This window comes from Sceloporus undulatus, chromosome 2, assembly GCF_019175285.1.
Source record: "Sceloporus undulatus isolate JIND9_A2432 ecotype Alabama chromosome 2, SceUnd_v1.1, whole genome shotgun sequence".
In the NCBI taxonomy this organism is placed as follows: domain Eukaryota; kingdom Metazoa; phylum Chordata; class Lepidosauria; order Squamata; family Phrynosomatidae; genus Sceloporus; species Sceloporus undulatus.
Genome location: NC_056523.1, coordinates 6811041 through 6823234, shown reverse-complemented (window position 1 = coordinate 6823234; position 12194 = coordinate 6811041). Strand labels below are relative to the sequence as shown.

The window sequence follows — 12194 nt, the reverse complement described above, 5'->3', positions numbered from 1 at the left end:
AACAATAAAGTTACAAGTCCAGGTTAAAACTACTTAAAACAGTTAAAAGATAGGCAGCCAATAAAAATAGGTATGGGCAGACGGAGTGGCCTTGTTATTTGGGGAGGTCAGCCTGTCAGGGCAGGCTTGCCGGAAGAGATCCGTCTTGACTGCCTCCTTGAAGGCCTCAAGGGTGGTGCTCTGATGGATCTGCTGCTCCAGGAAGTCATTCCACAGTTTCTGTGCGGCTGATGAAAAGGTCCTCTGGGAAACAGTAGTCAACCTGGTCTTCCGAGGGTCTTCCCAGAGGCCCTGAGAGTGAGGGGTGGGTTGTATGGAAGTGGTCTGGACCCAGGCCTTGTGGGGCTTTGAGGGTCAGGACCAGCACCTTGTCCTGCGCCCAGAAGCTGATTAACAGCCAATGAAGGGATTTTGAAATAGGGGTTATGTGGCCTGGCTGCCATATTTTGCACCAGTTGAAGCGTCTGAGCTTGGCACATGGGTAGCGCCATGCAGCGTGTGTTGTGGAGATCGAAACCAGAGGTTACTGGCGCATTCTGTTAGCTTTGGCCCAGCTTTGTAATCTATTCAGGTCATTCTGAATGCTGACCCTGCCCTCTGGGGTGTCACACGCTCTCAGCCCCAGAAAGCCCCTTGCAGGGGTTCTCAGCCTTTGGGCCTCAGTTCCCAGAAGTCCCAGTCAGCATGCTCTCTCCTAGGCCCTTCCCTAGCTGCCATAGATAAGAAGCATCCTAGATAGGTAGGAAATGGGGGCCTTGTCAGTCACTCATGTTCAGTCCTGGCCCCGCCTTTTCCGGTCATGGACCTGAAACTTCCTAGAGAGGCAGGAAGTTTTCAACCAGCCTTTGCTCACTCAGCCGAGGCCCCGCCTCTTCCGGCCATCGACCAGCGTCAATAGTCCTAGAGCGGCGCTGAAGGCGGAAGTGGGTCGTGTTTGGAAGGAAAGAGTGAGTGGAGCCCCTTTTTGTGGCTGCGAAGGGAGCTGGAGGGTGGCCTTGGTCCTTGTCTCCCGGCCTGGGTCGAGGAGGAGCCCAAGGGGCAGGAAGGGGGTTCACTGAAGAGGAAGGAGGAGCTGGCAGGCAGAGGCCATCCCCTTCTCCCTCCCTCCCTCTCTCTCTTCATGGGATTACAGTCCTCTGCTTCTCCTTTTCTGTCCTCACAACAACCCTGCAGAGTGGGCTCCAGGAGGGAGAGGGCCTTGCCTAGGCGGACTTCATATTTTGGGGAAGGGGTTTTGAGTTTGGGTGTGCCACGCTCTCTCAGCCTTCTGAATAAACATGCCAATAAAACAAACGTTAAAACAAATATTAGAAGGGGAGTCCTATTGAGGACTTGCTTAGCCACAGGAAAGGACCAGTTTTAAAGACAGACCTCTTCTGGTCCTAAAATGGCCCAAGGGAGGCATTCCCCCCCCAAAGGGCATTTGGGGGGATGAAACCTGAACCTCAGGGGCCCTCAAGACACCACTGGAGACCGCATCCTATATACAATGCAAAAAGGACATTGAGAAACTGGAGCCATGTGTCCAAAGGAGGGTGACTAAAATGGTGCAAGGTCTGGAAACTATGTGCTATGAGGAATGACTTAGGAAGCTGGGGATGTTTAGCCTGGAGAAAAGAAGATTAAGAGGTGATATAAAAGCCCTGTTTAAATACTTGAAGGGGTGTCTTACAGAGGAGGGAGCAAGCTTGTTTTCTGCTGCTCCAGAGAACAGGACACGGAACAACGGATGGAAGCTACAGTAAGAGCTGTTCAACAGTGGAACACACTCCCTTGGAGGAGGATGAAGGCTTTTAGACAGAGGCTGGGTGGCCATCTGTTGTGTGTGCGTGTGCGTGTGCGCACGCATTTAGATTGAGAGTTCCTGCATGGCAGAATGGGGTTGTACTGGATGGCCTTTGAGGTCACTTAGAACTCTAGGAGTCTATGAACATTTGAGCCTTGGTTTCCCGCTTAGACATTCCCCCAAACTAGGTGGCAGGCAGTGATGGGAGCCCAGCAGCTCTACATGGAGCTCATTTCAGGGGCCTCCATTCCTTCCTTTATTGATGCCCTGCTTTTCCCCAAAGTGGTTTGCAAAGTAGAGAGAATGACAGCAAAAAGAAAAGAAAAAGAAAAAGAAAGAAATGGTTAAGACAAAAAGTTGTGATTAAAATAACAACAAAATTAAATCATTCAAAACACTTTTTAAAAAACAAAGACTAAAGAAGAGTTACTTTAGAACAAAAAGTGAAAGTAATATAGAGTAGATATCTTCCTCTTCACCCTAGGAAGCAAAATGGCTTTAGCTGAACTTGATGGGAGCCCACCAGTTCTTCATGGAGCTCATCTTAGGGGCCTCCAACTCTTCTTTTGTGTATGCCCTGCCTTTTCCCCAAAGCGGATTACAAAGTGGAGAGAATGAAAAACACACACACAAATATGGTGGAGAATAGGTATAGGGTTAAGGTATAAGGTGTTAGGGTAATAGGTGTGGGGATGAGAAATCATATTTTCTTTAGATGGTTAAGAAAATGGAAATGTGAATAGACTAAGAAGAAAATTCAATCATTCAAAACATTTGTTAAAACTTTAGAACTTTGTAACAGGATGAAAGCAGCACAATACTATTAAAAGCCCTTTTATTTAGGAGCAATCAGAGCTCAGGAACTTGCAGGAATAAAATAAACATCTTTGTTTGCTACTGAAAACAAAGCAAGGGAGCAGACCTCCTAGCCCCTCTAGGAAGGAATATCCAGAGTCTGGAAAGAGACACAGAGAAAGTCCTCACCTACATTCCCACCAAATATGCCTAAGAGGGTTGTGGGATTGAAAGAAGTGCCTCCCCCAAAGATCTTAGTACTCAAGCAGGCTCATAGGAAGATATACCTGTAGTAGATATCTTTTTTGCCTTAGGCATCAAAATGGCTTTAACTGAATAGCCAGACATTATAGAAAGTCAAAAAGCAACACAGTATCTGCATTTTAACAGAATACTGCATTTAAAGAGGGGTGACAGGAGCAAAGAGATCAGGGAGGGAATTATTGAAGGAACCAAAGGGATCCTGTATGATATAAAGGCAAAAAAGGAAGGAACCTAGTACCTCTTTCTGTCTTTGACTCATGGACTTTGTCTCCTATACAGAGAAAGGAGGCACTCTGGCTTGAATATGATGGTTAAACATCTCCCTCCCTCAAGAGAAGCTTGATAACTGTTCAGTCAGGGAGGCACTGAACTAATCTGCTGCCTCAACTATGCAGGAAAACACTCTCATCTCCAGGACTGCAGTAAGTTGTGACTGTCAATCCAGTTGGCTTCTGTTTATGTAATGGTATGTTGGGAGAGCCATTTTGTCAAACAGCAAATTGTCTTGGGTTGCTCAGGTTCTAATTATTGACTCAAAATTTAGCAGACTTGCTGAAAGGAAGAAGTGGAAGGAATGAGGGAGAATGAAAGGAAGCAAGTGGAAGGAATTCTGCATTGCATGAGCATCCATGTCTGTGGCCCAGAAGGAAAAGGAAACCTCTTCAATGCCAGGCACACCTAGTTTCTCTAGGAGTCACAGCAGTTCTCTTCTGTACAGAAAAAGGAACCAATTTCCAGTTTGAATTTGATAGTGAAACAGTTCCTTGCCTAAAGAGAATAGCTGTAATAGGTTATTTACAGAGCATCTCTGTTTCTTTGCAGGGCCTGTCATTCCCAGTAATTTGGCCAATCTTTTGCCAGAGTGAAAATGTGACAGAAGAGAAAAGGACTTCTTTACCTAACCTGTTGTTTCTTTTGGAGCACCACTCATTGATGGAAAAGCAAGAATTAATAACAAGCTGTCCTACTGTTCAAACTGGGAGTAGAGGGGGATTCTGGGAAGGAGGAACCATGCAGAAGAGCCAGGGAAAGGATCTGCTCATTTCAGAGGTGCAGAGCCAGCACTTCAGACAGTTCCACTATGAGGAAACTGAGGGGCCCCGGAAGCTTTGCAACCGACTTCATGCTCTCTGCCGCCAGTGGCTGAAGCCAGAGCAACACACCAAGGCTCAGATCCTGGACCTAGTGATCCTGGAGCAGTTCCTGGTTGTCCTTCCCCCAGAGATGGCGAACTGGGTCAAGGAATGTGGTCCAGAAACCAGTTACCAGGCAGTGTCCTTGGCAGAAGGTTTCCTCCTGAGTCAGGCAGAAGAGAAGAAACAGGACGAACAGCAGGTGAGAGTCTTTCATATTGGAACTTTTTAAATGTATGAAATATAACAGTATAAGTTGTAACAAGGTAAACAGAAACACATCAGCATGTGAAAAATATTATAACCAATTTTAATCTGCCTTCTTAACTTTTTAAAATGTTTAATTTTTTCTTTTAAAATAATTTTATTCTCTATATTGTTTTAAATTTCTCAGAATCCTTTTTGTAACCCCCTCCCACCAAGATCTCAAAATAATGGATAATGATGATGATGATTCAGTTGTGTGTGTATATATATATATGTGTGTGTGTGTGTGTGTGTGTTAAGAAATAAATGTTAAGAAATAAATAAGTTTAACTCTTTTCCATTTGTGTGTAAAAAGTATACCAAACAAAATAGGATGAACTGTAAACTCAGATACAGTCATTAATATTGAACTATAAAATTGTGCACCATTGTGCCCTGGTATAACATTGCGTATTCACAGGGATGCCACAGGATATTTTAATCCACACTCTCTATTTCACGTGGCCCAGCTCTACCAGCTGGAGGAAGCAGAAGCAAAGGGAAAGGGGACAGTAATTCAGCTCTTAGCACCCTTGCTTTCAGGATGAAGCATCAGGAGAGAAGAGGAAGAAGGACAGCAATTTGGCCCTAAGCAACATGTTACTGCTGCGTACAGCAGGGACTGTGAGGATGGAGGCCACCTCCTTCTCTAAACTCAAACTAACACACTGGGATTATTTTTTATATATTTACCCTTCTTTCATCAATTTTGCCTCTAGTTTGGAAGTCTAAGCAGAACATCTTTATTGCTAGCTGTAAGAAACTTGCTGTGATTCCCATAAAAAAAAATGTGTATTCTGAGACTGTATGTTTAACACTAGGGAAAAATAGTTTAGCAAATGTATTAATAAATGTCTACTTGGTCAGAGATTTTAATATATCAGGAATTTTAAGGCAGGGATTTTAATATATCAATATTAAATATAAATTAAATATAATATATTTGAGGAAGAGCCCATGTGTATGACAGATAAGATAAATGAAAATGATAAAGATTGTGCTCACCTTTGGCAGAACCCACTGAACTAAATATTTAGTGTTGGCTATTAGGCAAGTTATTTATTTATTAGAAATTATTTATTATTTATTTATTAGGAATAATTTATTCAGAATGTTACCATGTCACCTTGTTTCAAGAAACTGCATGTTGAGATGTCTTCATCTGTTTCTGTTCTGCAGAAATGCTGCAGTTTGACAGTGTTTTAACCGCCATGGCTCAGTGCTGTAGAATCCTGGGTTTTGGAGTTTATTGCGACACCAGAGCTCTCTGACAGAGAAGGCTAAATATCTCATGAAACTAGAAATCCCAGAATTCCATAGCATTGAGCCATGGCAGTTAAAGTGATGTCAACTATATCAATACAGTTGGTATATTAAAATATTCTGCTGAGCTTTATTTAACCCCACTGTGTTTCATGTCATGGTCACCATTTCCCTCACTACTTCTTTGTTCAGAGAGCAGGTTCTTTTGGTTCTTTAAAGATGAATTGTGTTTAAATTCTTGCTTTATATTTTGGAGGTTGATTAGCCAGATCTTGATATTGCACCATGTTAGACAACAAGCCACACCCCACCATCCTTTTGGTACTTCAGAATATTATAAAAATCTTCCAATTACAGTTTTTGGAAATCATCAAAGGAGTAAAGATTTCAGTTACCTTGCAGTCCTTTTCTGACATCACTCCTTTTTAAATGATTTTTTCTCCAACGTTTGTTGGTCTTCTTTGTGTAGGAGATGTTTCCAGAAGAGGTCCCTGATGTTATGGAACAAGGAGTGCAGTCTATGTGGATGATGCAGGGAAGGGATACAGATACCACCACATTGGGTAAGGATGAAAGGGGCATTCTTTAGTTTCTTCTTCCCTCTTCAGTACGTTGGGTACAGGTGTATTCCCCTGTGCCTATGAGTAGGGAAAATTGTGATCTGCTGGTAGTGTTTTGTCGCTGAGTGTTCATAGTGTTAAACCAGCATTTTCACAGTGCCATTAAGCTAGAAGATGGGTGGATTATCCATGATAGATGATGTCAAAGATACAAAATCTGTATAAGGTATGAAAGATCAATGGAGAAGTTGGGTTTGAGAGTTGATATTGTGGTAATAAAGTCCAAATTTATACATATTATAAATGAACTCTCATGTTATAAATGAATAGAACAGAAAGCTGGGCCAAAACTAACAAAATGAAATTCAATATGGAGAAATTTAAGATACTGCCCTTAGGGTAGAAAAATACTGCACAGATATAGGATGGGGGACACCTGACTGAATGAGACTATGTGTGAAAGGGATCTAGGAGTCCAAGTAGACCACAAGTTGAACATGAGTCAACAGTGCGATGCAGCAGCTAAAAAGGCCAATGTAATTTTAGGCTGCATCAATAGAAGCATAGTGTCTAAATCAAGGGAAGTAATAGTGCCACTCTTCTTCTGTTTTGGTCAGCCACCACAATTCAAAAAGGATGTGGAGAAACTAGAGAGTGCCCAAAGGAGGGCAACTAAAATGGTGAAGAGTCTGGAAACCATGCCCTATGAGGAAGGACTTAGGGAGCTGGGGATGTTTAGTCTGGAGAAGAGAAGGTTAAGAGGTGATATGATAGCCCTGTTTAAATACTTGAAGGGATGTCATATTGAGGAGGGAGCAAGCTTGTTTTCTGCTACTCCAGAGACTAAAACATGGTACAGTGGATGCAAACTGCAGGAAAGGGGATTCCAGCTCAACATTAGGATGAACATCCAGACAGTAAGGGCTGTTTGACAGTGGAACACACTTCCTTGGAGAGTGGTGGAGTCTCCCTCCTTGGAGGTCTTTAAACAGAGGCTGGATGGCCAGCTGTCGGTTATGCTTTGATTGAGAATTCCTGCATGGCAGGGGATTGGACTGGATGGCCCTTGTGTTCTCTTCCAACTCTATGATTCTTTGATTCTATACCTTTCTGTGTGGGGCAGAGTGTAAACTTTGGACTTTATCTCCTCCTGTCAGACCCAGAAAACCCTCTTAATTAGTGTCTTTACATTCATACATACATAGTACAGATGTGTCCCAACTTATATGTTGACTCAGTGTGGGTTCCATACAGAACCACTTTGGCCAGCATCCTGCCTTGACTTATCCACAGAATGGGTGTCAAAGGCTTTAATAGAACTTCTAAATTTCTGTCTTCAGTAAAAATTGATATAATTTGGGTTGTAGTCATTTGTTGTCTGAATCTAACAGGGTTTGTTTGGAATGTGCTTGGGGATGCATATTGGGAGAAAGGTGGCGGGAGCCCGCCAAAATGCTTCTCAGCTCTAGAATGTTCCAAACAGGGCTACTGCACAGATGCTAAATCAACTTATTTAAATTCACAGACGACCAATCAAAGAACCACAGTTCCAGGTAAGCAACCTGTCCAATTCTGCCAATCTCACGGTTACTCAGTCCACAAAGACTTCCTGAATAAGTGGCCTTGGCATTGTTAGTGTGAATTTAGAAAGACATGAATGAGATAGAATTATAAGAAACTTTTTATTTTGCCTTTTGTGTCTCTCTCAGGAGATGGAAGACTGTCAGGGCCAAGACGTACTGGCTCAGCTCTTCATTCTGATGCTTTGAGAACAGCCTCTGAGAGCTTGGATCAGGTAGGGAGCGGGATCCCTTGAAGGCTAAGAAGGGGGCAGTTGAAGTGCCTTGGGCTCTTGTTTTTCTCCTTCAGCCTGAAAGAATCTCTCTTTTTCTTTTCCTTCCATCTATAAATGTCCTCAGTGAAGAACCAAACCATGTTGAGCAGCCCTAACCTTCCATGTTTTCTGTTTTGATACACACATACTGTTTCTTCCCCCAGGTGACCTTTGAGGAGGTGGCTGTGAATTTCAGTGAGGAGGAGTGGGCCCTACTGTATCCAGACCAAAGGGCCCTGTACAGGAACGTCATGAAGGAGAACATGGAGAATGTGGTCTCTCTAGGTCAGTCTCCCTCTTTTTCCTGGTTGATCCAATCACTTTGCAGGGGCTCCTGAATCAATGTAGTCTCTTCATGCCATCTTGCTGTATTTCTGCAGGGTGAGCCATCCTTTCCCAGCTGGACAGGGAAATATTCCCACTCCTATCAAATGTTCATTGTACTTTAGTAGACTGGACTGGTTTTAGTGATCTTTTCAAAGGCTACTTTGAAATTAGGAAGTGAATACCAAGGTGTGCTCTCATCTTTCTGCAAAACGAGGCCTACACTATGGAGGCCCACCACTTTCAGATTCATGCTGCAGTTGCTGCAAAATGTTGCTGTCAGTTATCTTTTTCATTCTAATCTCTCTCTCTCTTTGTTGGGCTTTAACTAGTTGTTTCTCTCTTTTCAAGGTGATGAGCAGGAGAGTGGTGGGAAAGAAAAAGAACCAAGTATGCCTTTGCTGCAAAGAGCCCAGGGTCAACAGAAGAAAAACGAGCAAACAAAAACTGCAACTCAAGAGAAGATGAGGAACAAAGCATCCGCTTCTCAGGCTGGGGGCATCTGGGAAATCTCTGTTCAAGAAAAAATAGGAGGTAATGGAAAGAATAAAGGTATTTCTCTTGAATTTGGGCAAAAACCCAATTCAAATGACATCTTTCATAGTAGAGTTCACACACAAGAGAAAAAGAAGAGGTTCAGGTGGAGGTCACACTTGGTATCACATCAAAGAACCCACACAGGAGAGAAGCCATACAGTTGCTTGGAATCTGAGAGAAGCATCAGTCAGAGGACTCATCTGACTTCTCATCAAAAAATTCTGACCCTCGGGAAACAATTCAAGTGTTTAGAGTGTGGAAAGAGCTTCATGAAGAAGATGAACCTCACACTTCATCAGACAATTCACACAGGGGAGAAACCATTTAAACACCTGGAAAATGGAAAGAGATTCAGGCAGAAGATAGTACTAACTAGTCCGCAGACAAGTCACATAATGAACAAACCATTTAACTGCTTGGAGTGTGGAAAAATCTTTAGTCGGAATACAAACCTCATTTCACATCAAAAAACTCACACTTTGGAGAAATCCTTTAAATGCTTGCAATGTGGAAAAAGTTTCCATTGGAAAGCAAACCTCTCTCGACATCAATTAACTCACACAGCAGAAAAAGCATTTAAATGCCTGGAGTGTGGGAAAAGTTTTGGTTTGAAACAAAGCCTTACAGATCATCAAACAACTCACACAGGGGAGAAACCATTTAAATGCCTCGAATGTGGGAAGAGATTCAGGCAGAAGATAGTACTTACTAGTCATCAGGCAATTCACACAGGAGAGAAGCCATTTAAATGCCTCGAGTGTGGAAAAATCTTCCGTCGTAATGCACACCTTATGTCACATCAAAAAACTCACACCTTGGAGAAATCGTTTAAATGTTTGCAGTGTGGGAAAAGTTTTCACTGGAAGTCAAATCTCTCTCGTCATGAATTAACTCACAAAGCAGAGAAACCATATAAATGCCTGGAGTGTGGAAAAAGTTTTGGTTGGAAGCAAAGCCTTGCACATCATCAATTAATCCATACAGGAGAGAAACCATTTAAATGCCTGGAGTGCGGGAAAAGTTTTCATTGGAAGTCAGTCTTGACTCGTCATCAGTCAACTCATACTGTAAAATCCACTCACAAACCAGAGAAACCATTTAAATGCCTGGAGTGTGGAAAAACATTTGGCTGGAAACAGAGCCTTGCAGAACATCAGTTAATTCATACAGGGGAGAAACCATTTAAATGCTTGGAGTGTGGAAAAAGATTTCACTGGAAGTCAAATCTCTCTCGTCATCAATTAACTCACTGCAGAGAAACCATTTAAATGCCTGGAATGTGGGACAAGTTTCTGTAGGAAGTCGGTCTTTACTTATCATCAAGCAGTTCAACAGAATCAACTCACAACTGAGAACCTATTTAAATGCCAAGATTGTGAGGAACATGTTGGTTGGAAGCAGAGCTTGCAGAATATCATTTAATTCATACTGGGGAGAAACCATTTAAATGCCTGAAATGTGCAAAATGTTTCTGTCGGAAGAAAAGTCTTTCTGATCCACAGCTTGCGCAGTGAATGAACCATTTAAGTACTTGCAGTGTGGAAAGAGGTTTGTGGAGATGGGAAATCTTATTCCTCATCAGATAATTCACACAGAGAAGACACCATTTAATGCCTAGAATGTGGAAAGAATTTCAGTCAGAACAGTTACCTTGCTAGTTATCTATTAATTCATATAGAGGAGACACCATTTCAGTGCTTGGAATGTGAAAAGAATCTGTCATTAAGATCATGATATGATATAGTATGGAGACTGACATTGCTTGACATGTTAATTATTATTAATATTTATTTATATCACCACAAGTTTTGCACAGCACTTTACAGCATCATCAAAACAACATAAAACCTGCCCATGATGTACAATCTAAAATCATAAGCTATAAAATGATATACAGTACATAAACAATTTATCCCATTAAAATACAACCATAAAACTATAGGCAAATATTACACCATTAATCTGGATTATTAGAGAATATCAAACTACGGTCCGAAAGGCTTCAGAGAACGGAAAAGTCCAGACTAGAAATTAGTTAATTAGTGATAACCTTCTTGTATTTGGGAAGCTAGTTCCAGGAATAAGGTGTGGCAAGCGAAAAAGGATGAACATGTTAAATAAGAGCATCACTGAATCTAATGACATATTTATTAGCACATTGTAAAACTTTATTGTTTATGCTGATGCAGAAAAATCCCCATGGAGGTGATGAAAGCATTTGAAATTTTGGAAAAATCCATTTTAATTTTAATAAGGATGAAAATTCCCATGGGTCCATGTCTATACAGTGGGCCCTTGGTATCTGCTGGGTTTGGTTCCAGGTCCCTCTGTAGATAACAAAAGCTGTGGATGCTCAAGCCCCATTAAATACAGTGGCATAGTAAAATGGTGTCCCTTATATAAAATGGCAAAGTCAAGGTTTGCTTTTTGGAATTTATACATTTGTTAGATATATTCAAACCATGGATTCTTGAATCAATGGATAAAAAAATCCATGAACGTGGAGGGCTGATTGTATGTAATAATGGGTAAACCTGACATAGGAAAACTAAAGTTTATATCACCTAGGTAATGATATCTCGTCATTATGCTTATCTGTATCCTCTGACACTGATGTATTTTTTAAAATGAATGTGCTTTTTATTGTCTTTGTGAGATTAAAATGATAAAACGTTTTTAAAATACAAAGATACAGACATATTTTACTACATTACAGCTTATGGCATGTCACGAAATAAACATTTCAAGCCTGCCTGTAACTTCTTTCCAGGTTAGGAAATGCTATTTTGTCACTGAAGATATTACAGACAGATATTAATAAATTAAAATGATTTCATTAATTTTGACAATTATAAGACAGATTTAAATTAGCTAAATTAAATTAATCAATTTTAAAAACAAAAATTAAAAAAACAATTTTAAAAACTAAATTAGTACCTTACATTTCTTCATGTTAAAATTCAATTTGTTAGTTTTGGCCCAGCTTTCTAATCTATTAAGGTCATTTTAATCCTGTCCTCTGGGGTATTAGCTACTCCTCCTAATTTGGCATCATTTACAAATCTGATGAGTATGCTCCCAATTTTGTCCTCCAAGTCATTGATAAAGATGTTGAATAGCACTGGGCCCAGGACAGAACCCTGTGGGACCCCACTGGTCACTTCTCTCCAGGATGAAGAGGAACCATCATTGAACAAATCCACCTAATAGTTGCATTGTCTAGCATACATATTACTAGCTTGTTTGCCAGAATATTGTGGGAGACTTTGTCGAAGGCCTTACTGAAATCAAGATATGTTACATCTACAGCATCCCCTTCATCTACCAAGTTGGTAATTTTATTTTAAAAAAGAGATAAGATTATTCTGCCATGACTTGATTTTGAGAAACCCATGTTGACTTTTTGTGATTATGGCATTCCTTTCTAAATGCTGACAGTTTAATGATCTGTT

General features: G+C 41.1%; 1 protein-coding gene across 1 annotated transcript; it reads left to right on the top strand.

The window, feature by feature from the left end:
• The first annotated feature begins 892 nt into the window (after positions 1–892).
• LOC121924251 (oocyte zinc finger protein XlCOF6-like) lies at positions 893–11634 on the top strand. The gene is made up of 7 exons (XM_042455541.1): positions 893–947; positions 3125–3267; positions 3668–4180; positions 5957–6050; positions 7757–7842; positions 8046–8166; positions 8557–11634. The coding sequence occupies exons 2-7, from the start codon at positions 3235–3237 to the stop codon at positions 10008–10010; spliced, it is 2301 nt and encodes a 766-aa protein (XP_042311475.1). The 5' UTR covers positions 893–947; positions 3125–3234; the 3' UTR covers positions 10011–11634.
• The last annotated feature ends 560 nt before the right edge of the window (positions 11635–12194 follow it).